Source organism: Anguilla rostrata, chromosome 13, assembly GCF_018555375.3.
Source record: "Anguilla rostrata isolate EN2019 chromosome 13, ASM1855537v3, whole genome shotgun sequence".
NCBI lineage: Eukaryota > Metazoa > Chordata > Actinopteri > Anguilliformes > Anguillidae > Anguilla > Anguilla rostrata.
The window spans coordinates 20411453-20436144 of NC_057945.1; the positions used below are offsets into that span (position 1 = coordinate 20411453).

At 38.7% G+C, this 24692-nt stretch overlaps 1 protein-coding gene and 1 long non-coding RNA gene across 3 annotated transcripts; one reads left to right on the forward strand and one right to left on the reverse strand.

The window, feature by feature from the left end:
* Nucleotides 1-767: 767 nt before the first annotated feature.
* LOC135237367 (myosin heavy chain, fast skeletal muscle) lies at nucleotides 768-15575 on the reverse strand. Its single transcript, XM_064304480.1, has 39 exons — nucleotides 15369-15575; nucleotides 14080-14223; nucleotides 13831-13987; nucleotides 13602-13629; nucleotides 13294-13405; nucleotides 13114-13206; nucleotides 12943-13006; nucleotides 12757-12855; nucleotides 12573-12676; nucleotides 11782-11920; nucleotides 10716-10834; nucleotides 10397-10546; nucleotides 10148-10318; nucleotides 9750-10056; nucleotides 9413-9489; nucleotides 9198-9285; nucleotides 8841-8958; nucleotides 8388-8511; nucleotides 7712-7848; nucleotides 7183-7438; nucleotides 6803-7045; nucleotides 6540-6716; nucleotides 6226-6371; nucleotides 6044-6134; nucleotides 5568-5957; nucleotides 5362-5488; nucleotides 5163-5281; nucleotides 4796-4992; nucleotides 4514-4697; nucleotides 4259-4424; nucleotides 3902-4026; nucleotides 3254-3562; nucleotides 2962-3165; nucleotides 2743-2868; nucleotides 2306-2476; nucleotides 1664-1768; nucleotides 1486-1581; nucleotides 1020-1151; nucleotides 768-892 (listed from the first exon to the last, which is right to left on the reverse strand). The coding sequence occupies exons 1-39, from the start codon at nucleotides 15573-15575 to the stop codon at nucleotides 872-874; spliced, it is 5823 nt and encodes a 1940-aa protein (XP_064160550.1). The 3' UTR covers nucleotides 768-871.
* Nucleotides 15576-15582: 7 nt separating this feature from the next.
* On the forward strand, nucleotides 15583-23572 carry LOC135237372 (uncharacterized). Of its 2 annotated transcripts, none has more exons than XR_010324805.1 (2): nucleotides 15583-20958; nucleotides 21161-23572. It is a non-coding gene; the product is annotated as an uncharacterized LOC135237372 (long non-coding RNA). The 2 variants fall into 2 exon arrangements; XR_010324806.1 differs by having other exon boundaries at nucleotides 21446-23572.
* Nucleotides 23573-24692: the final 1120 nt, after the last annotated feature.

A 24692-nucleotide genomic window follows, 5' to 3' on the forward strand; every position in this document is an offset into this window, starting at 1 on the left:
GTATATATGTTGGGATTGGTTTATAATGTCATGAACTTAGGCTAGGCTTGTGTACACTGTTTTGCTTAAAGGACAATACAGAACCTCTCTCTCTTTTTTCCCCATTTTTACGTTTTACAATTTGCCATTTAGGAGACACTCTTATCCAGAGCAACTTACACAGTTTACATTTCTACACACTATACATTTATACCACTGGGTATTTACTTAAACAGTTCGGATTAAAGTGATACTTCACTTTGGTATAAAACAAGTAGGCCTAATTTTATGGAGCTTACCACATTTTACTTGCATCGCGTGAATACTAGCAACATCATTTGTCCCTGTTGACCGTCAACAGCCGTGCCTTTCCTCCCGGTTTTCCGGTTCCAAATTCAGTCCCACTCATTTTTGCGACCTCGCTGAAATTTATCGCTTTAAAACAAAACCTCCGGAGAATAGTAGGTGGATAAAGGACAGTACTAACGTCAAACCAGCATGCTGTGAGGTGACTTAGCTAACCTTCATATATTTAATTATACTTCAAGTATACTTGCATATACTTTTATGCTAAAGTATGAAATGATCGAGCTGATTATGTTGCCCTGAATTTCCAACCAGGCAATCATCTACAGCTGATTCTTACACTGACTGCTGCATGATGGCAGAAGTTAAAATCATGTCTGTGAAGAAACTGCTTATTCAACATTTCCAAGAGTTAAAAATAATTCATTTTTTCAGATAATTAGTTTAGTAGAAAAGGTGAAAATAAGAACACCACACAAGTATATGCTGAACTAACTTTATTGACTGACGGCTTACATGAGTACATTTCACAAGAAATTCATATTGTATGAGTGCTTGTTACTGCGTCTCATCTAGGTTGCATCCCTCATTCTGCGACTTCTTTCCCCTAAAATGAAATAAAATGCAAAAATATGAAAAACCTACTATCCTCTCATCATTTATACTGTGTAAATTGAGAGTGCTTTTTATATGCACCAACTAATTTAAACGAACCCTTTTGAATGGTAACCTACCTTGCCTGCATCACGGCTCTTGGCTCTTAACTTGTTGACCTGGGACTCAGCGATGTCGGCACGCTCCTGAGCTTCCTCCATCTCATGCTGCACCTTCCTGTACCTGGACAGGTGAGTGTTGGCTTGTTCCTCCTGTGAGGGAGCGAGACAAAATATTTTGGAGTAAATGATTACATAAAGTAGCATTTAAAGGTTTTCTCATCTAAAGTGAATTAATCAATTATTAGACTGCTTATCATAATTACTTATGCAGTTTTCAGAGCTATACTCCTGAGAATTAAGACAACAGAAGTTCTACTATGACTGTCAAAAATTACAGCGTAATTGTCATATTAAAATGAAGTTAGCTGAGAAAAATGTAGTTTTTCTTTCCATTCATGTTATATTTATGATACCTATTAATTATTTAACAGTGCATTATATAGTGTTTTACACATTAGCCTTTGATATGGAGAATTTGACTTACAGATTCCTCAGCCTGCCTCTTGTAGGATTTCACTTTCAGCTGCAGCTTGTCCACCAGGTCCTGCAGTCTGAGGACATTCTTCTTGTCCTCCTCAGTCTGCAGAGAGTAAAAGAGATTCAGAAAGGTAGCATGTGTGGCTGTTGTCCACTGTTTTTGGTAAAGATGTATGAAACCTTACCTGGTAGGTGAGCTCTTTGACTCTCCTCTCATATTTACGGACACCTTTGACCGCATCAGCTCCACGTTTTTGTTCAGCCTCAACTTCACCTTCCAGCTCACGCACCTTGAATAGAAAATTTGTTCAAATTCAAACCTTGGGTTATATATACAGTACCCTGAAAATACTGGTGCTTTTTGTGATAACTGCCTGACCCAATTGCACAGTTATTTTCTGTTATCAGTATTGCAACATGTACTGAACTGAGAATATCATACAGTGTACAATGTTTTAAAGTTGTCGTAGACAGAAAGAACTTCTTATCTTAGTGCTCAAACTTATAGGGCTGACGCTTTAGACATCAGAGTGTATATTATGACATTTGACCATGGCTATTTGGCTTGCTATTAAACTCAGGTTCATTCTGCACAATCCTTTAATTTTTAGACATCAGATAATATATTATTACATACAAACTACATAGCTTGGGGTCCAATGAGATCCTCTTATTTTTTATGATTAACATGCCATTTCACCAACTATTCGTAAAATAACCCAGTTGCCATTTTTAGCTTTGCAAAATATTATTTTAAACACAAATATTCCAAATTTTACAAATGATCACTTTGATTTGGCTAAATGAATTTGCCACTGGTGGATTACCCTTGCTTCCAGTTTCTGGAGCTGTTTCTTTCCGCCCTTCATGGCCAGACTCTCAGCCTCATCCAGACGGTGCTGCAGGTCCTTGACTGTAACCTCCAGGTTCTTCTTCATCCTCTCCAGATGAGCGCTGGTGTCCTGCTCCTTCTTCAGCTCTTCTGCCATCATGGCAGCCTGCAATTTTATACAGTTTTTTGTCATGCAATTTCTTTTCTATTAAAAATCATTTTCTGAGGGCAGTATTGATGTCTTTACAGTACAGGCCCCACATGGAACACTGTTATTGTCCCCTCATGCAGGGGCTGTGCTTCACCTATTCAGATTGAAATATAGCTGTATGATTTACAGAAGAGGCAAAACAAAGCTTTCTAAATTTCTCTGTATAAGGTGGAAAAATGAAATAATGTAATACATGTAAAACGTCTATAAGTATTGCTCACATCTGTGATGGCCTTCTTGGCTTTCTCCTCAGCATTTCTTGCTTCCTGGATGGTGTCATCCACTTCACCTTGAATCTGAGCAAAGTCAGCTTCCAGCTTCTTCTTGGTGTTGATAAGGCTGGTATTCTGAACAAAAGTGAATATTTCTAGGTTGGCATTTGGATGTTATATTATTTAGCCTTTATGTGTGTACCATGTCTGATAAACTCACTGACTCACCTGGGAGTGCAGCAGTCCCACACGCTCGCTTGCATCGACCAGCTCCTGCTCGGCCACTTTGCGGCCTCTCTCTGTCTGCTCCAAGGCAGACCTCAGTTCTTCAATCTCAGCCAGCATCAGGTTGTTCCTGCGCTCCACCATGGCAACCTGTTCCTTCATGTCCTCCTGTCCTCTGATCGCATCATCAAGGTGCAGTTGGGCATCCTGACACAGAGATTGATTAAATTAGTTATGTATAAAAGCCTGAACATGTTGGAGCTCAGCGCTGTCAACATATATTCTAGAAACATACCTTGAGCTGTCCTTGGACATTCCTCAGTTGCTTCTGAGCTTCAGCTGCCTGGCGGTTTGAATGGCTCAGCTGAATCTCCATCTCATTCAGGTCTCCCTCCATCTTCTTCTTGACTCTCAGAGCGTCGTTCCTGCTTCTCACTTCAGCATCAAGAGTTGTCTGCATGGACTCAATCACCCTCTGGCTGTTCCTCTTGATCTGCTCCATTTCCTCATCTTTTTCTGCCAGCTTCCTGTCAACTTCACCCTTGATCTGATTGAGCTCAAGCTGGACCCGGAGAATCTTGGACTCTTCATGCTCCAGAGTTCCCTATAAAATGGTTGGATAAACAGTAACATGTATTGCTGCAAAGATGTAAAAAAGCTTTGGATTCTTGGAGCAATTGAGAAAATTGATCATATTTGTTGGGTTTGGCAACCCACAGATAAGCAAATGACCCCCATTAATTCTTTTTTCAATTTTATAAAACATTTTCTAATATGAAATGAGAAGCGTAATGTAATTATTGTTTATTACATAGGACTTCAAAAATATACATTAATTCAGAAATAAATAACAAAATATTGTGAATTGTACCTGACCAGAAAATATCATTTTAAATTTGAGCCACATTCTATGATGTGAATGAAATATGTTTGGGGTGTGTACCTCTGCTTCCTCTAGGGCAGCCTGGATTTCTGCTTTCTCAGTCTCCACAGTCTTCTTTGCCTTCTCCAGCTCATGAACGGTCTTTCCAGTCTCTCCAATTTGTTCCGTCAGGTCAGAAATTTCCTCTACAAGACCGTACATTGGAAAACAAATTCATTATTGTAATAACTATTCCTATATATTTGCCAAGATTCTGTTCACTTTAGATCTCATCCATTGCCTGGGTATTGCATTGATAGCCAGATCACTGAAGAGTTTACTTCATTGAGTATATGCTTTGCCAAGTATAATGTGACTCTCTTAACTGAAGATATCATGATAATAATGAAGATGCTTGTCTGTATTAAGTGCACATACGCTGCAAGTTCTTGTTCTCTCTCTTCAGTGTCTCCAGGTGGTCCAGAGCTTCTTCATAGGAGTTCTTCATCTTGAAGAGCTCAGTGCTAAGAGAGCGGGCCTCTTTCTGAGCCCCCTCCAGCTCAGCCTGGCTTTCCTCATACTTCTGCTTCGCTTCTGCCAGAACCTGGTTACATGATAAAACTCAGCTGGTTTACATTTTAACACCTGATAGTGACAACACAGTTGTTAGTGACCCTAGCTTTGGTGATTTACCTTGTCAAAGTTCCTTTGTTTCTTGTCAAGGTTAGCAGCCTGGGCATTTGACCTCTCCACATCAATCATGAGATCCTCCACTTCACCCTGCAGTCTCTGCTTGGTCTTCTCCAGAGAGGCACACTTGGAGTTCACAGCCTCAATGGACTCCTCCGCCTCCTGCAGACGCTGTGCAAGCTTTTTCCTGTAGGGAGTGGGGATTTCATTTGGTTTGCAAGACTCTTTCTGATTGTGTGATATGCAGCATTTTTAGAATGAAATAGTACAAAAGTGTTTAGCTACTTGGCCTCCTCCAGCTCCTCAGTGCGCTGGATGGCATCAGTCTCATATTTGGATCTCCACTGAGCCACCTCGCTGTTGGCCTTGGACATTCCACGCTGAAGCTCAGCCTTGGCCTCCTGCTCCTCCTCATATTGCTCCCTCAGCAGGTCACAGTCGTGGCGGGCGGACTGCAACCCATGGGCCAGGGCATTTTTGGCCTTAAAGTCAATTTTAGAGGTAGAAAACAAATGAATGAACGGATGTAATAGAGAATGCTGTTGAATGAATAGCATAGTGCAGTTAATTTATCAACCTTCCAGGTACCCCATAATGCTTTGCATTGTTTAGTAAAGCTATGAAATAGTGGTATGCTTTCTTAATCTTATACCTTGACTTCCTCTTCATTGTGCCTCTTGAGCTCCTCAATCTGCTGTGTGTAGGCTTGTTTGCCTCTTGTCAGTTGGGAAACAAGTGCTTCTTTCTCCTCCAACTGGCGACTCAATTCACCTGAGAAAACCAAAGTATTGAGTAACTCCATCATATTTTTCAACATGAAATTATTAAATCTGAAATGTCTGGTTATGTACCATTTTCAGTAGAAAGTCTTGCTTTATGTGCACTTATGTCGTTCAGCTGGCGTACATGCTCATCGCTCTTGGTTTTCAGTTCACTCAGTTGATCTTCAAGGGTACGACATATTTTCTCAAGGTTTCCCTGTTAGAAAATAGTTTGTTTAGTGCTTGTTATGTTTGGTTATTATAAAATCATCTGCAATGTGAATAAACCCATATACCTTTGCTTTGGCAACAGCCTCCATGTTACTGGATAGGTCATCAATCTCCATTTTGTATTCACTCTTCTCCTTCTCCAGTTTCTGCTTGACGCGCTGAAGGTTGTCGATTTGTTCTCCTAGCTCTGCCACACTGTCGGCCTGCTTCTTGCGGAGAGCAGCAGCAGTGGCTTCATGCTGCAGGGTGGACTCTTCAAGATCACGGCGCAGCTTCTGGAACTCAGCTTCACGCTTCTTGTTCATCTCAATCTGAGCAGCAGTTGCCCCACCTGCTTCTTCTAGCCTCTCGCTGATCTCCTCAAGTTCTCTGGAGAGATCAGCCCTCTGCTTCTCAACCTTGGCTCGAGCAGCACGCTCAGCCTCGATTTCTTCCTCCAGCTCCTCAATACGAGCCTGTGTTTCACAATAGTGTAGTTTTAGGGAATACATGACACTTTATTTATCTGTACTCTTTTGAATTTGTAGGCTTTGACAGATACCTGGAGTTCTTTAATCTTTTTCTGATGCTGAGCACCCAAAGTTTGTTCATCCTCAATCTTGCTGAGAAGCTGGCTCATCTCAAAGTCCTTCCTATGGAAAGCACACCATAAAATAACTTTTTTTTTGTTTCATCATCATAATTACATTTGCGACCATTGTATTTATTTGAATCCTCTCTTACTTCTTGATCTTTTCATCTGCCTGCTGCTTGTCATTCTCCAGGTCCATTATGGATTCCTGTGCCAGTTTCATATCACCTTCAAGCTTTCTCTTGGCTCTCTCAAGGTCCATGCGAAGCTTCTTCTCCTGTTCCAGAGAGCCTTCCAACTATTGTAGGGAATACAAGGTAAATTAGGTTTTGTCAAAAGGGCATGCAACATAAATTACATTAATGGACATTGTTTTTTCCCATTGGTGTTACAGAATATTGTAGTTCTGGTTTTTGATTTTGCTCCATTTGGTTTTATCGTTTGGTCTGGAGGCTTTTTTACTCACATCATCTACTTGCTGCTCAAGCTTGGTCTTTGCTTTGGTCAGAGTGTTGACTTTGTCCTCCTCTGCTTGGAGATCATCAAGGGTCTGCTGATGTGCCTCTTGGAGGGCTTTCTTTTCCTTGGACAACTTGCCAATGCTCTCATCCTGAGAGGCCATCTCTTCAGTCAGGTTTTTCACCTAAAATAATTAATTTCACACCATGTTAGGCAGATGCCATGACCCTGGAGACACACACACACACACTGTATTAATCAAGTGTAAACCTTGTTTTCTGTGGCATGTTTCTCCTTCTCCACTTTGGCCAAGGTGAGCTCTAAGTCATCAATGTCTTTCTTCAGCTCAGAGCATTCATCCTCCAGTTTCCTCTTCTTGGCAGTGAGCTCACCGTTGATTTCCTCCTCATCCTCTAGTCTCTCATTTGTCTCTTTGAGTTTTGCTTCAAGTTGGATCTTTGCTTTGATGAGGCCCTCACATCTTTCCTCAGCATCAGAGAGGCCTTCAGCTTCCTTGAATGATTGAATACAAAATTGAATTAAACATTTCATTAGGAAGAGATGAAACTATGATATTGATTTAATATTGTTAAGGCATGTTAAGTAGACTAATTTCTTATTCAATTATTTTGATCTCAAGGCAAACTTACAGATGCTACAGCCAACTGTAGGTCATTCTTTTCCTGCAGCAGAGAGACCATTTTCTCCTCAAGCTCCTTCTTCTTGGCTAACGCCTTTGCCAGATCCTCTTTACACTTGGTAAACTCTTCCTTCATGTTGGCCATTTCCTTCTCAGCTTCAGCACTCTTGAGAAGGGGCTTGATCTTGAAGTAGACCTTCATCCATGGCCAGTGTTTCACATTCATGAATGAGCGGATGTTGTATTGGATGGAGTAAATGGACTCTCTGTGTAAAACATGATCACAGTGAAGTATTTCTGCAAAATATTGTAGAATTACTATTGAGACAAAGCAATTGGTTGATATTTTATGCATACAACAAATATCTAATTCAGCGCTAATACGCTTATATTTCAATGTTAACAGAAAGTCATGTAATTTTACACACAAACACTAGATCCGTGTCCTTACATGATCAGCCACCCTAATATTTGTTGCTCTTTCTCAGAACAGTATTAATACCTCTGTGTTTACATGTTTTTTGCATAGTAATATGTACCTCCTTTCCATCATTTTGACAAACTCTCTTCTCATGAGGTAGCCACGGCAGAGGGCCTGAGTCATGGTCACCAGTGTTGCCAGTTTCTCATCTCGCATCTCCTCCAGGGTACCCAGCAGACCAGCTTTGAAGAACACCTGGAGGAAATATTGTAAATATTCAGGGGATAATAAGGCTGGGTGTTTGTCACAGACAATATTGGCTGAAGTCATGGAGGGAGGAGTGTTGGGCATCACCTGTGTGGACATGAGCTGTCAAACATCTGTTTATAAAAACTGACATGGACGGGAATATTGGTCCATCTTGAGCGCATTCTAGAATCTGTATACATGGTTGCACTTTGTTTATCCCAGCATTTGGCAATATTGTTAATGCAATAGGTTTATAAAAATAACACTGCTACAAAGAACATATGTCACAAACATATGTCACAAATACATCTGATAAAGAAAAACTGCTTTTCATTCTCCAGTTACTAATTAAAATGTAGTGGAACAAGAACAGGAGTTATATCAGGAGCTTTGGCATGGCTTGGGAATGTGGTCGGGTATTAAAATTTGCACAATTACTTATGCTCCAAAACAGTGAAAATTTTTCTTTCCACCATGCCAGTTAACTTTTAACCCATCAGAATACATTACACGTTTATACATCATCAGAAGCAGCAGACTTTTACCTTGGTGTGACCAAACTTGTACTGAGTGTGGTCCACATCAATGGACCCCAGGAGCTTCTCAGAAGCTTTCTTGTTATCAATGAACTGTCCCTCAGGAATTACACTGGCGTTCAATACTTTGTATCTAAAAGAAAAATGATGATAATGATCAATCAGTGAATTATCTGGGGAATATTTTTATAGTGACTTTAATCAGCCAGTCATGGATTGCCATGAACAGTGATGAAAATGAGCATTGATTCATTTTTTAGATGCAATTATTAATGTGAATGAAAACATTAGCGTTTGATGGTATGGAAGTCCATTCCTACTGCCCCTTTGATTCATGGCATGGTTCAACTGAGCTACATGTTAAAAGTTACAGCAGTGACCTGCCATTGATTTTAACTTAAAACTTACGCTTCCAATGATGTTGTAATCTATATACAAGTACAGATTATTACTGTGAATTACCTCTGCTTGAAGTCACCATAGAGGATTCTGCTGGGGAAACCCTTTCTGCAGATTCTGATGCCTTCCAGCACACCATTACACCTCAGCTGGTGGATAACCAAGAAGTTCTCCATGAGACCTAGAAAACAAGAAAATATTCATTTATCAGATTCAGAAATCTTTATCAGATATACAAAAACAATGCAATGCAGGATATTGTGCCTGAAAACACTGCAGTTTATTTACTGCTACATACATTTTAACTATTCAGTTTTTTTAAATTCTTTTTTGGGAAGTTGAGTTCATGTGTTTCATTTGATTCAGTTCCTGTCATTTCTACATTTACTGGACAGGAAAGTCCTTAAATGAAGTCCTTACCTGGTGTCTTTGATTCATTAGGAATCAAGCAGCGCACAAAGTGAGGATGAGTGCTCCTCAGGTTGGTCATCAGCTTGCCCAAGTTCTCCTGAGAGAGGGGAAATGGCATTAATAATACCAATTATATAATTTACCTTGACGTCACGCAGACACACAGATATCACTGCTAACAGATCTTGAATAGCAATATAAGTTTACTTGTATTCCTTCCTTACCCTGAACAGAGCAGACACAGTCTGGAAGGAGCCACCCTTCTTCTTGCCTGCCTTTTTGCCACCACCACCTTTTGCATCTGTTTTTACATGAGAAATTACACACTGGCATCACAGTCAGGCTATGTGTTTTTTTTTTAATATCGTCTTAGATGACTGCATATATGAAGTTTGTTGCATGAAAATACAATAGGAATGCAATGAATGCTATGTTTGCAATGTTATTTGCTTTTAAAATGTAATGTGGATTTTATCTTGACAATGTGAACTTCTACCAAAGTGTGCATACATGCAATGAAGATAGAAGTATTGTTTAAGTAATGAATCAGTACAGCCATACCATCTGAACCAGCATGGGAGGCATACAGGAAAGCCAGCAGTTTGACTGAGGACTTCTGGTACAGTTGGACCACAGAGTCGTTCAGGGGGTCCTTGTTCTTGTCCAGCCAGCCATTGATGTTGTAGTCAACAGTGCCAGCGTAGTGCACCAGGGAGAAGTGGGCCTCAGCCTTGCCTTTGGCAGGTTTGGGCTTTTGGAAAGCATTGTTTTTACCCAGATGTTGGTCATAGAGCTTGTTTTTGAAGGTTGTGTCTGAAGCCTTAGGGAACATACACTCCTCTTCAAGGATGGAGAAGATGCCCATTGGCTGGTGAAGGCAGAATGTTTTCCATGAGGAGACATCAGGAGGACAAAAGGACATGTTTGTGTCTGTTGATAATAAAGGGCATCTCACTTACCTTCTCAATAAGCTCAATGCAGGCAGCCAAGTCCATACCGAAATCAATGAACTCCCAATCAATTCCCTCTTTCTTGTACTCCTCTTGTTCCAGCACAAACATGTGGTGGTTGAAAAACTGTTGCAGTTTCTCATTGGTGAAGTTGATACACAGCTGCTCCAAGCTGTTGAACTGAAATAAAAATAAAATGTCAACTATTTCATTTTTTAATAATCAGATTCTAGTAAAATATATTTTTTTCCCACTCACATCAAAGATTTCAAATCCTGCAATATCCAGGACACCAATGAAGAACTGTCTTGGCTGCTTTGTGTCCAACATCTCATTGATTCGGATGACCATCCACAAGAACATTTTCTCATAGACAGATTTGCACAGAGCACTAACGGAATTGTTGACCTAAAGACAAACAGAGAAAATATGTATAAAAGAAAAATATTTGAAAAATATAAGTACATTTATATACATTTCTTTTGAACAACTGGAAGGTTCATATTATTGTAGATTAGTCATTGCTATATTAACCATTTACATATGATGAACAGCATTTTAAATTTAGATACATTACCTGTGGTACAGTCTGCCCCTTGGTCACAAACTCATTTCCGACCTTCACTCTGGGGTAACACAGAGCTTTCAGCAGGTCAGCTGAGTTCAGGCCCATGAGGTAAGAAATTTTGTCTGCAACTGAAATTAAAAGAGAATTTTGCCCACATTCCATTTTTATGCATTTTTTATTCTTGTATTACAAATGCGGCAGTATGTACATTCTATTTAGACGTAATATGACGATTACTGGGAGCAACCAACAATTTCAAGCATCTGGACTTTGCTGCCAGTTGTCTTGTTTGGATTCATGGCATAATGAACTCTACCGAGTACCAGGATATTTTAACCACAAACCTGATTGCCTCTGCCAGAGGCTGAGACTTTGCCATAGTTGGACCTTCCAACAAGACAATGACCCTAAATGTCTCTTAAAAGTACCACAGAAATTATTCTGTGAAAACAAAATAAATATTTTGCCATGTAAATCTTCTTCACTGGACTTAAAACCTGTGGCCTTAATTGAGGAGAGCAGTCCATAAGTGTACTGAAAGGTTCTGCATGGAATAGTGGTACAAGGCTCTTCCAAAAGCGTCCCTTTACCTTATCAAGCATTAAGGCCAGGAGAGGCTGTATCAAGTACTATGCCTATGACAATCTTCTTTGAATTCCGATTGTATTTGTGCTATAAGTTTGTTGGAATGTAGTAATGTAGGACACAAGAAACCATTTGGATTTGTCGATGCATGCAACATGGAGTGCAAACAAGGGTTTCATTTTAATGAGAATTGAAACTTTGCTAATTTTGAATTAGCAAAGATATAAATATGATTTATTTTATTTTATGATTAGCCAGCTAATTTAGTTCAGAACATATCACTACTGGGATAAAAATAGATTGCATCCAAAATGCCTAAAGCTAGCTGATGTGCCACATTATATTAAACTGATAATTGAAGCTAGGAAGCCACACTCATTTTAAGTAATAGTTGCCTCTGTCATTGAATTATTTAAAAAAAAAAAAAAAACCCTTTTATGACTGAAGGCTTATGACATTAAAACATCTGCTATTTCAGACTGAAAGTTACCCTCAGTGCCATCAGGCTCAGCCTGCTCCTCACGCTGCTTTTGCTTAAACTTCATGCCCCCATGATGCAAGCAAGCACCAGTCAGCTTGTAGATACCCATCTTCTCATCAGCAGTGAAGCCCAAGATATCAATGGCAGTCTAGAATGAAATCAAAAATGTTAATCAGTATTCATCAGGGATTCATTAATTTTATTTTTTTAAATTGTGCACACACTGTTTTGTAATCATAATTGCCTTTTTGAGTTCTGAGATTGGATTCAATCAACATTGTTCTTTATGTTTCACTCTTCAATGCAAGTGTCATGGGGTTTTATTTTACTGACACAGTTTGGTTACATACACAAAAATTGCTGGGTTTATAAAGAAATGTACTGTATCATTTTCATAGATTTTACAGGTACTATTGTGGAAAAATATTTATTGAATTCAGACCAATTCCTCTCTTCCTCTGTGCCAAATCTTCATTAGTGATGAGGAAACATTTTAATTTTTTTGCTGCAGAATGCAGCATCAGTTATGTTAATCAGTGATGTGATGTGACGATCTTTAATCGTCAGTTTAAATTCACAGCAACCTGTTTTCACTACGCTTCCATGGTATTAATGTTTCTACTCATACATTTTTTGTAAAATATGAAACTTAAGTTTTACTTTTGGCATAAGTTTAAAAAAAGGGCAATGGCAAAAATGGCAAGAAGACTATAACCATCTGCTGACTAGTCAGGCTGCTGAGAAGTCAAGATGAATGAGTGATAACTTTTTATGATTGGTTAGTGAAGAAAAACACTTACATCTGTGGCTATGAACTCCTCCACATCATCAATACTTTTGACAGTGATTTCTCCTTGGCTGATCATAGGGTAGTCGTATGGATTGGTGGTAATGAGAAGAGCCTCTGTAAGACACAATAATCAGTTATACACTTTTATATGAATTGCAAATGGTATTCACAGAATGAATCTAGTGATTTCATACCCAGCAGTTCAGGCTTGTGGCCTGTCATAAGCTGGTAGAAGATGTGGTAGCTGCGTTCAGCTGACAGCTGGAATGTTACTCTTGACTTTTCCAGCAAATCTGAGGGAAGAAAATTGTACCTTCACAAATATATTTTTCATAATCGCTGGCTGAATTATGAACACTGTACCAGGTGCAGAGACTTACAGGTTTCGATATCAGCAGAAGCCAGTTTTCCTGATGTTCCAAAATGAATTCTGATGAATTTTCCCTAAATATTTAATGAAAGGAAGGAGTTGAAATATTGCTTAATTTGAGAGATGGTCTCTTTAAACTGATAAGTATGTAATTATCAATTTTATATATTTTAAAACTTACAAAACGGGAGGAGTTGTCATTCCTCACAGTCTTGGCATTACCATAAGCCTCCAGCAGGGGGTTCGCTGCAATGATTTGATCCTCCAGTGATCCCTACAGTAGACATCAGACACTTCAGAAATGTGCTACCGCAGATAAAGTTCCCAAGATATTTGCTCATTTTTAGAGACTCTTGCTGACCTGAATTTTTCCAGCTGCTGCTTCTGCTTTCTTTGGTCCAGCCACTGCGACTGTCGCAAAGTACTGAATGACACGCTTTGTGTTCACAGTCTTCCCTGCACCAGATTCTCCACTGTGGGTCAAGACACAATTTAAAATTCATAATAAATAGAAAATTATAATGAAATGGGTTAATCATCTAGAATTTTAATTTTATTTAAAAACTTGCTTTTGAAATGTTGTATTTACATTACAGATTGAGCAATTGAATTAGGTATTTTTCATTTTTTAATCATGTTATTGTGTTGATTGAAAAGTTTGATACATACGTAATCAGGACTGACTGGTTCTCACGATCTGCAAGAAAAATGAAAAGTATCTTTACCTGAGGGCAGGAAAGGAAGGTTGCATACAGATTAAATTTTCACATTTTTTTTATTTTCATAAAAAGTCTGGTGTTAATTTACTGGCCTGAAGCAGATATCTAACTGTATCCTGTTAAATTAATCATTGTATTACCATATGTTGCTCAAACAACCCTCCTACATAAGTACTTGCCAGTGAGCATGAACTGATAAGCATTGTCGGAGATGGAGAAGATGTGGGGTGGGGCCTCAATTCTCTTTTTGCCCCTGTATGCTCCCACAACAACAGAATCGTACACTGGGAGCCACTTGTAGGGATTCACAGTGACGCAGAACAGCCCAGAGTAGGTCTGAAACAGTGAAGGTAGATACATTACATGCTTGGAGACATTCATTTATTAGTATTTTCAAATGAATTGAAGAGATATAGAGGAAAACTCACGTAGATCATCCATGCTGCATAACGCTCTTTGAGGTTATACAGCACACAGGGCTCGTTGAGGTGGGTCATCATGGCCATGTCCTCAATTTTGTCATATTTGGGAGGATTCCTTGGGAAGATCTCATCCTCCTTCACTGTCATTTTCTGTCAAACAAAGCAACCCAATCAATGTTCCGGTTCCTGGTACAAAGTGGCTTCTATCTACTGAAGGATGGGCAGCTCAGTATAAGTGCATGTATTCTTATTCTTAGTAATGCTATTGTAGCAGTACATCAAAATTGCAGACTAATCTGTCAACCAAGTGGCTCTGAATCTAGAAGTAGCATTCAAAAATTACAAAAAAGCCTATTTATTTTCACTGATGCAAATGTTCAGTTAATCAATCAATAAAAACTTGATCACTATCAAGATTTAATCAAAACTAGGCAAAGGAGTATGCCTTCTCACTATTGCTAAATATAGTAAAGTATTGCTAAAATTAGAGTCAACAGTTACATGGGGAGAATGTGCAGCTCAAAATCAGTTTGCTTTCAAAGTTGAAGAAAAAATTCATATTGCGAAATTACTGAGATCTGAGGTTGACCGGAAAATGGATTACTGACCATTAATGTTTTACAGTGGCTATTTCAGTCTCCCAAACTGAAACTTTGATTGAGGGTGTACTACAAAGTACTGAAAACAGGTACCAATCATTTCGAAACTATGAGACTTTCTTTTTGCGAAAGAAAGCGTACAATGTAGATTATCAGCTGTGTTATTTATTTATTGACCTTTTTGGTCACTTTTATGAAGGTGTCAGTAATTCTGGACCTGGCTGCAGATTCCAATCAATTAAGGATTTAGATGCTTGAAAGTGGTGCATCTGCACATTGCTTTGCAGTCACTGAGCAGACACTCTTATCCAGAGTGACTTGCAAAAGGGAAAAGCATCTGTGCTAGTCTCAGGAATACAAAAGTGCAATATCACCAACAGGGCAGAGAAGGTTCATTTATAATCAGTAGGCTATCAATACACAGCTACACATATATCATTACTATCCCAAAAGGGGAAAAAAAGATGATGGCTAAAGATGGCCAGAGGAGTGAGTCTCTGCTGTCCAGACTGTTGTAGGCAGTCACTTCCACCACAGGGGGCCAGAGCATACAGTAGATGTGACCAAGAATAGTAGGCAGACAGGGGAAAAGGGGCCAGATGCCCACTTTCCCACTTTAACTTTTAGGTTTTAAAATGAACAATAATTATTATAATATAACAGATAATAATAATTAGTATTATGAGGTGTGCTTACCTGCCCCCCTTCCAGAGTTTCAATGGTGACTTTGCCCCCCTCTCTGCTAATGAGTTTCCCTTTGAGGTACATCTCCTTGGGCTCAGCCACAAAGAAGGCCGTTTTGGCATCAAAGGGTGTGGTCTGGGCCTCGATTCTCTCCTTTTCAGGCTTCCGGAGGTAAATGGCCGCCGGGCCAAAGACCTCCATCTCCGCATCGGTACTCATGATGGCACTTTACTGAAGAAAGAAAAGGAAAGCAATCATAAAAAAACAAAATTGTTTTTAATGTACATTTGCTGAATGTACTGATTGTTTCTTGCAAGTTCTTGTATCTATTATGGAGTTGAGGTAATTTGATCAGCTAAAAATACATTTGTTCCAGGATAAATATGAAAAGGTCAATACCAGTTGACAGTATCAAAAATCAGTGGTGAGCTTTCCGAGTATCGTAATGTGCATCTAACGGTTGATTGGATTGCATGGGTAGAGAATGGCCCTCGGTCATTTTCCCCCCGTTTGTTAAATTTGTATTCTGCTCTGATAACAGTCTCTGCTATATAAATAAAGAAGCAGGGGTGTTATCCCAGATCCGCATCATCCTCCAATCAGTCGTAGCAGTATTTAAGAGCATGCTGCCATCATCATATTGTGGTATATGGTAAATGGACTGCTTTTATATAGCGCTTTTATCCAAAGCGCTTTACAATTGATGCCTCACATTCACCAGAGCAATTAGGGGTTAGGTGTCTTGCTCAGGGACACTTTGACATGCCCAGGGCGGGGGATCGAACCGGCAACCCTCCGACTGCCAGACAACCGCTCTTACCTCCTGAGCTATGTCGCCCCCCATATGTTGCATAATCTTCCTCTGTGAATGTCACTAGTATCGGTTTCAGTTTGTAAGGCAGTTATGCTGACACAGCAAAAAAACCTAAGTGATTGGAAAAGTTGAGGTAAAAGCACTCAGGAAAATTGCAGAGGAAATAGGTGTCAGTAGTGCACAAATGCAATGAAACCTGCCTAGGTGGTCCCTAGGTGGCAGTCACCTGTACACGATGCCCATTTTTCATTTCTCCCATGGGTGGCCGCTTTTGACTGGTTTCATTGTATATAGTTTCTGAAAATGTATTGTATGTGCTGAAATTTGTATTTACCTATTTGATGCCAAGAAAGATGGAGGATTGTTGCCAGTGATCTTCAATGCTGAAAAAGAAAAAGAAGAAATAAATAAATGTGTGTATATACTGATCATTCCAACCTATATGTTTTTGTTGTGTCTAAGTTTTGACTCACATCCTCCACCCTACTCCAAATAAACATGTGCACATGCTAAACCACTGTCTTCATTGTTTGGCTTCTGCTATCCTTTTTGCATTGCACATGATGCTCAAATTGCTGCTCAATTGCAGATTACTAACAGTGCAAAAAACACTAAAGTATGCCTTTCTGGTCTTTTGCTGAAACAACTTCAGCCTCAATCCCACATAAGCATCATTTCAGTATATATAGTATAGACAGCTCATTATATGGATGCTTGAAGGTATAGGGAACTCCATAGTATCCCTTCATCAGTTTGCAGATAGGAAGTTCCAGACACCCCAGGTATTACGCCTCACTGACACAGGGACACCCTGACCCTGCTCAAAAGCTTTCTTAAACCTACCCTCCATTTATCTACACACTCCCCTCTTCATTCTCACTGCACCAACACAGACACACACGCTTTTATACGTATGCGTATATGTGCAAATGCTTTTTTAAATTATTTATATAATTGTAAGTAGAAGAAGTAGCCATATTAGTATTTAGGCCTTGGTTTTTGGGGAATGATCTTCAATGATATCCAACATAGCCACAGACACAGATTATGGCTATTTGTGCACTAACCTATCAAACAGAGAACATGATAAATCTCCCTAAACGGGAGAAATATCAAAACCCCCAAACAGCAGGCCATCCAAGTGCCTAACCCTAAACTATGTGTATAGGAGAGCACCTGCTATTTCTTGAAAGTTTGGGACCACAGTGATATCCCTCTTGACCACACTGGGGTCGGAAAAGAACATGCCACCTTTAAATAGAGGCAGTGCCCAGCTACTACCTGAAATGGGCATGGGAACCTTAGGAGCTGCTGCAGTAGCTGCAGGAATCCTGAAGGAGTGGGCAGTTGTAACAGCTATGAGGCTGCCCTTAGCTTTGGCAGAGAAGACGGGGTTTAGCACAGAACCGGGGACTGAACGTGGTGTTGCTGGCATCAAACATGGACAGAAGCTCATGAGGAGCTGCATACTGAAGATGAAACTGAATGCCTGCTATAATGCCATTGATAGAGAAGAGCTGAATTTTACAAGAATGTAAGCAGTCTAGTCTACTAGGTATGAAAGTGCATACTATGGGAGTGCTCCCGAGAGAGGTGAAACAGAAAAGGCGGCACAGAAATGGGAGAAGAAGGACTATGCAGGGTCAAAAGGCTTTAATGATGACTTCACTATCCCTGACCTCATGTAGTTAGCTCCCGGAGACAAATAAGTTAACAGAGAAAGTTTTTGACACAGAATAATCTGGCTGAAGGCTGGGAAGTCCAGATCTGTAGGCCTGGCCCCTGTGCACAGAGCATGGATATCCTGAAAGACTTAGTTAGTGAAATGCAAAATCGCATGCAAAGATACAAATTAGCAAAAATAATTTAGCCTGCAATATTTAAATATTTGTGAAATGTAAATATGGCCAGTCGACATTAGTCTGTTTTTAGTGGTACTTTTCCCAAAAGGAATCAGCAGTGCAAATGGTATGTAATACACCCAATTAATGTTCTAAAGCAGAATGCGCATCGATTAAGTTAGGCTTCCTCAGGGATCACATGAACATTAGCAACATTAATAGTGATCTAAAAAACCAAGATTGTCATTGGGTGCTAACAATGTTAGCTAGCAACAACTGGTTGGAAAGATTACGAATAAAAACCATTTTATGTCAACCAATGACAACCAAGCACTGAGGATAAATAAATGTCTGAGTTACACAGCCAGTTCTTTTATTTTAAATAACCAAGCACATTTTTTTGAGTTAGCGCAATACTTCTCTGAGCAGCAATCCCAGGAGCTGCAATGGCGGGGTCAGACTGTCAGTCAAAAAAGGCGCTCCATTTGTAATGTGTATATGTGATTGGTTCAGTATTAGAACATGCGGTGATGCATGTGTGAGCAGTTCAATATGAGAACATATGGTCGGCTGCAACAAGAGTTTCCTGACTGATCTCGCGCTGTGCATTTCATGTGCATTGCTCATTTAGAGCCATCTATTGCTCACATTGTTGTTCAGTTGCAAGACAAACCCAAAGAGATTATGGTGACCCTTTGCCACTTTTTTGGATACAGAATTAAATTTTGTCTTTCCAACAACATCGGAACCGTCATTTTGTACAATAGAGAAGTGCATGAGTGATAATATGGAATGGAAATTAAGAAAAAGTCTGACACTAAGCAATTGAGTTTACAGAATTCTCTATTGTAGGTATATAACTAGTTATATGACATTACACATTTAATATTACAAAAGAATATTGCATTCACATATCTTCAGGGGTTAGTAACTTTATGTGTGATTAAGTAAATCATCCAACAAACACCTCTTTGGCTATACAATAAATGTCACTCACCTGTACTGGGTGGGTGCCAGTCAGTCCCTTGGGGAGTCAGGGCTGCATCTTTTATAGAGAGACTTGTCTTCATTCAGCAGAACTAGGCAACTCAATATGGTCATGCATAGTGCCTCCAGCAGCATCATATGCCTCTAGCATCAGCAATGACATTTTTATAGTTAAGTCACAGGTAATTAGCTCTTTAGTTAAGCTGGAAATGATACGTGCTGTTGATAGGATTGAAAAAACTATTGTATAAATGCTGATGTACCTCATTCCAACCCCCTAATGAAGAACACCTGGTTTTTCTTATGGTGGGAAAATGATGATGGAAAGTTATAGATAAAATATTTATTTATGGGCAGTTGTATGTTCTATGATTTAATGTTCTAATGTTTGGTTGTCTGGAGCAACACATTTTCAGGCAATCTTTTATGGTCCTAAATTTAGATCTGTGTTTTTAATGAGTTCTGATAATGAACATGAGCCTAGCTTAGTTGTGAGAGAGATGCCCAAATGTCACTGGTATACTATTTCAGATCGTCTGCAAGTCTTACATATTTACAAGTCCTTGGAATGACTGAGTGTAATTACATCTCACAAGTGTGCAGCTGAGCTGATTTCAGGATGTTAAACATACACAGCCAAAAGTTATTTTCCACAAACAAATTAATATTTATAGAGCAAATAAAGTTTTATTACTGTTTGTTTAAGGGTGAAATATAGTACACGCACAATTAAATACACGACACACGCTTTTCCTTACCCTTTTTCCTTTGTCTGTTTTATGCATATTACAAAAAAAAATAATTGTCTGAGAATTCTGACTACTTACTGCTTGAGTATATATGGCTGAATAGGATTATTTAATCCTTAACAGAAAAATGATGTAAATAAAACAGATTGAGAACAGATTTTCTTTAGCTTCAGATCTGGATAATATTGGTGTGTAGAATATAAAGGGGAATGAATGCTAAAAAAAAAAAACATTTAAAATTTTAAAATGTTTGGAATACTGGCGATTAGTTGGTCAGCTAGACATAGTAATGGGCTAATTAAGGAACAGAGTCTTTCTAAAAAATGTTTTACTTTTGTCTTAAAAAAGAATGTGTAATTGTTATTACATTTATATTGCAGCCTTCAATTCATAACCTCTTTTTTTATTTTACTTCTGAAGGTAAACTCACCAGTTTTTTTCCCTTTTGTGTTATAAAGTCGCTCTATAAATAAGTAAGACTACGAGCTATGGTACTAGAGTACTACAGTAACTCCATAATTGTTTAAGAATAGCTAAATTCATTAACACCCCAAAGCTCTATCGATATTCATGATATGATACAGGTTTGAGCTCCATATTACTTTCATTAAGTGAAGCCATCCATAGACTCAGAAATGTACAAGACTGTTTAAATAGAAAACTTAAACAATGTATATGTGTATTTTCCAGCAAGATGAAGTTAGTTGGTCACAAAGCAATAAGAGTCCCATTTGTGAACTTAGCTAAGATTCACACAGAATCTTGATGATTTAGCCTTCTTTTGTTTTTTTAACGGTTCTTTCCTTTGCACCTATACATGAAATACTGGACAGCCCACTTTAAAGATCTGGACATTGAGCCAAGGAGGTTTAATGTCTCACTTTTTTATCATGGGTCATTGCTTATAAAGTTTCTGTATATGTATATGCTTGTAATAGTTTAACTCACAATGATTCACGGTATCTTGATCCGATCATTTGTAACATATTTCTCAAAAAATTATCAACTGGAAGTTAAGAAATTTAGTTAAAAGACCAAACTGTGTTGGTGTGAAAGGTGCTCATTATGTTTGTGTTGTTTTATTGCCCCCATTTCCTTATGAAAAGTTTTATAAATGGCCTCCATTATGCTAACAGAAGCTCTTTTTTATTTTATTGATACAGGTGGCTGAAAGACCACTTGGGATGAATCTGACGTGTTTGAAATTTAGTGTAAGTACTGAAATAGTGTATACTTAAATTTTTTGTTTTTGAACTCTATGACATTCTACACTGCTTTGTTGTATTACTAATCATATTAATAACTTCACTTGTGCAATCCATATACATTTATGTAAATGAAACACAAATGTTTTTGCACTTATACCTGCCAAATACACCACAGTCTTACATACAATCATACATTCAACACTAGGTAGATCAGGCTAGTAGAAGCAAGAACAATCGCCATGGGACAACCCAAAAGAGTCAAGTACTGCTTCGGAGCTCCCAGCATTCTGCATTTATGAAGAAATGAGCAGGGCATCCGATTCCCCAGGTTAACATGGGTTGTTCTTTCAGCCAGGTTGCATTTTTAGTTGACTTGTTTAAGTTTGAATTTTAGAGAGGGGACTGGAGACTTCTATGGGTCAAAGGATTAATTGTGACTTCATGTTCCTGTCGACATACTCCAAGTTTACAAAACATTCTTTCTTCACAGCTCCAGTTCTCTCTGCTCTCTGGATGTGCACAAGTACATATACTCAATGAAATTAAAATGCAGCAAATTTTGCTTAAACAAAATAACATTGCTTAATTCTTAGGCTCACATTATAAGCCTATTAATGTTCAAAGTAGAATGCCAAGGGAGTCCACACACACTAGAAATGCCCACTGAGAGCAATTATTTACTGGCAGTGTTTTAACACACTCTAAGATACATGTGCTGTTACTGTACATTGGCAGTAGTAGATAGGGCATTTAAATTCCGACATGTAAGAATGTGGGCTCATATATTTAGTATATACGACAGTTGATACTATATCCGCAGCAGTTGTTTCAGCAAACACAATTATAGCTTGCTCAGCCACACTCTCAGTACATTGCTATTTATCACTGGGTCTACAGTGTAGTGCATGTATAAAAGCAATATTATGTTAAAATGATATTGAGGCCATTTTTATATTGCTCTGTACTGTTGATGACATTGTGATAATGCATTGTTCAGATTCCATTTACCATAAGCACACATTTGATTCGAAATTCAAATTGAATATCGAAATAAATTGCTACAATTATATAGACTGAGCTCCATAATATTAGGGACAAAGACATATTTTTCATTGATTTGGCTCTGTACTCCATAATTTTATATTTGTAATCAAACAATTCACATGTGGTTAAAGTACAGATTTGTAGCTTTTATTAAAGTGTATTGTTATACAATTAGGTTTTACCATGCAGAAATTACAGCACTTTTTATACATAACCCCCCTCCCCCCCATTTCAGGGTGCCATAATGTTTGGGACAAATGGTTTAATCATTATTTTTAATTAGTTAGGTGTGTTCAATTGGCATAGAATTAACATTTTAACATTCTTGATTTCTTTTATCTAGATTTAAGGATAGGTTTTTCAAGGAGCAGGGGAATCCTGATATATGTTTACACTTACATGATCAAGCTTGCAAGTGTGGTTTGTATAGGCTAATATCAGTATGGTAATGTGTTTAAATTTCTTTGTTCTTAGCTTCCAAAGCTGTTAGAGAATCATTCATTCTCTGTAGCAAACACACATATTACTGACTACTAAAAGAGTAGGATTAGTACTTTTCATACTGGGTGCTCAAAGCACTTTCCAAATAAGACAAAAGGAAAACAGCTGGGCTGTCCCCACCACCAGAATGCATCTGTGCTCTGTGCCCTGTTTACTGCATTCATTCCACCACATTATCTTCCTGCCTGGCTCAAATTACAGTTTTGTGGTCAAGTTGTCCTACCCTTCTGGCTCCAATGACCCAAAGGGTGATTTCTACAGACCTTCAAGGCCCAGATTCAGGGTACCAGCAGGAGCAGGGTCAAGTACGTAATTTACGACGGGGACGGGGGGTATAGAGGGGTTACAACCCCTTCAATATTACAAAATAGGCCAAAATAACCCTGCAACAATGTAGCATGATGATTAGAAAAATAAATTCATAGAATAAAGGTGGGTATTTGATGACGTGATTGAGGTATACTGGTAAGGCTGGGTGTTTATCATGGAAATCGCACGTGCCATGGATTCCGTTCCGACACATTTTTTTCACTTCTAGGATTTCCTCTGTTTTTTGTGCTTTCCATGAGTTTGTCACCCTTAACATGGCTTATAGTGTTATTTGTGTAGGCTAGGTCTATGCATTTTAATAATAGCCTTTTGCCAAATGCTGGGAAAACAAATAGCAACAATGTATACAGATTCTGAAATGTGAGATCAAGATTCTCGTCCTTGTCAGTTGTTCCAATCAGATGTTTGGCCTGTAAACAGTGATAATGCCCAGCGCTCCTTCCCCATCATGTTAATATCTGTGACAACAGGCTCTCATCAAAAACCCAAACCTTGCAATGTACAACATATTGTACCAAGAGAACTTTAAAGAAATTAAAACGGACACACAGTAGCCTAACCCTATTTTATTAGCAATGTAATTTGAGCATGCTCTATTTCTAACTACGTTCTGTTCATTTAAAGGCAAAAAAACATTCTGTCTGCTGTTGTTGCTGTTGCTACAATTGCACGTTATTCTAGTTGTTTCCCACAGTTGTGCCTGAGATGTGTTAATCAATTTAATAAATGAACATTTTTTAAACTCAGTGATTTCTTCCGTTTTTTTCAGTTTTTTGTGATTTTCAACAACTTTTCCACGACTGCTCTGTGACTTCAGCCAGTATTTTTCGGGACAAAAACCCAGCCTTACTGAACAGTAATCTGGAGCATTTCCCCTATAGAATTGACCAAAAATAATCATTTCACAGCTGTTCTTTTAAAAAATTTCTTCTGGGGGAGCATGCCCCTGGGCCCCCCTACAGGGTTGCAGCCTTTGCATTTCAACCCCCCAATATTCAAAATAAAGTTATGCTTCTGAGCTGGGTAAATGATGCTATGGCTGTAGGTATTCATTAATATTTGAATGAAATGAACAGCAAGAAAAACAATGACCCCAATGCCCAGCAAATTTTAATAATGATGTGCAGGAATTTTAAAATATCATTTTCACTGAGGATGATAGTCGAATGGAGGAAGGAAAATGTTTTGTGACATCAGACCTACTTAATTTTTAGTGTGAGCATTTTTATAAATATTTAATTCCTATTTTCTACTCATTTGGAATGAAATCCAAGTTGGAAATCACCCCTTTCAATTCAGGAGTGGACAGGTAAGCAAACGCTCCTCCATAACTTCATGTCAACACGTTGCTTTTTTATCCGCATTCCGTCACCTAAGCTCACAATGATAAAGAGCTTCACACTTAATTTTTACTTGACAGCAATTATGTATTATTTTCCTGTAACATATCTCAAAATGATTGTGTTAATAGAAAACATAAAAACATGTGCTTTGAGTTTCGTGGGATAATTGGATTGACTACTCAAATGCCAAAATGGCGCCAGTCAGCTCAACTTCCAGGGCCTGGCATCTGCAGTCTGTGTAGATGCCAGAAGTTTTCCACTCCTTCTGTCTGCCAGCGAAAATAGTTGCAACATGGCTGTCAAATTAATTCATGATACTTGCTTTACAGCTGAGATTTGGGAAGTGGAATACTGTATGCTGATTTATATAACAAGTGCTTTAGGTTCTTTTTTAGCACAGCTGAAATGACCCACGCAGAGGAGGGTAACCCAGTGCACAGCTCTCTCCAGCTCTGGTGCCAACAGCCCATGTCTGTAACGTTACAGTTAAGGCAGCATTTGGGCTAACTGTTCCAGAAA

Coding starts and splice junctions, on each gene's coding strand:
- LOC135237367 (XM_064304480.1), bottom strand. CDS start 15,575: ATGAGTACCGATGCGGAGATGGAGGTCTTTGGCCCGGCGGCCATTTAC. Junction 13,988..14,079: donor ATGCAGCATGGATGATCTAC/GTGAGTTTTCCT, acceptor TCACTGTTTCAG/ACCTACTCTGGGCTGTTCTG. Junction 8,512..8,840: donor TATGGTGACTTCAAGCAGAG/GTAATTCACAGT, acceptor TTTTTCTTTTAG/ATACAAAGTATTGAACGCCA.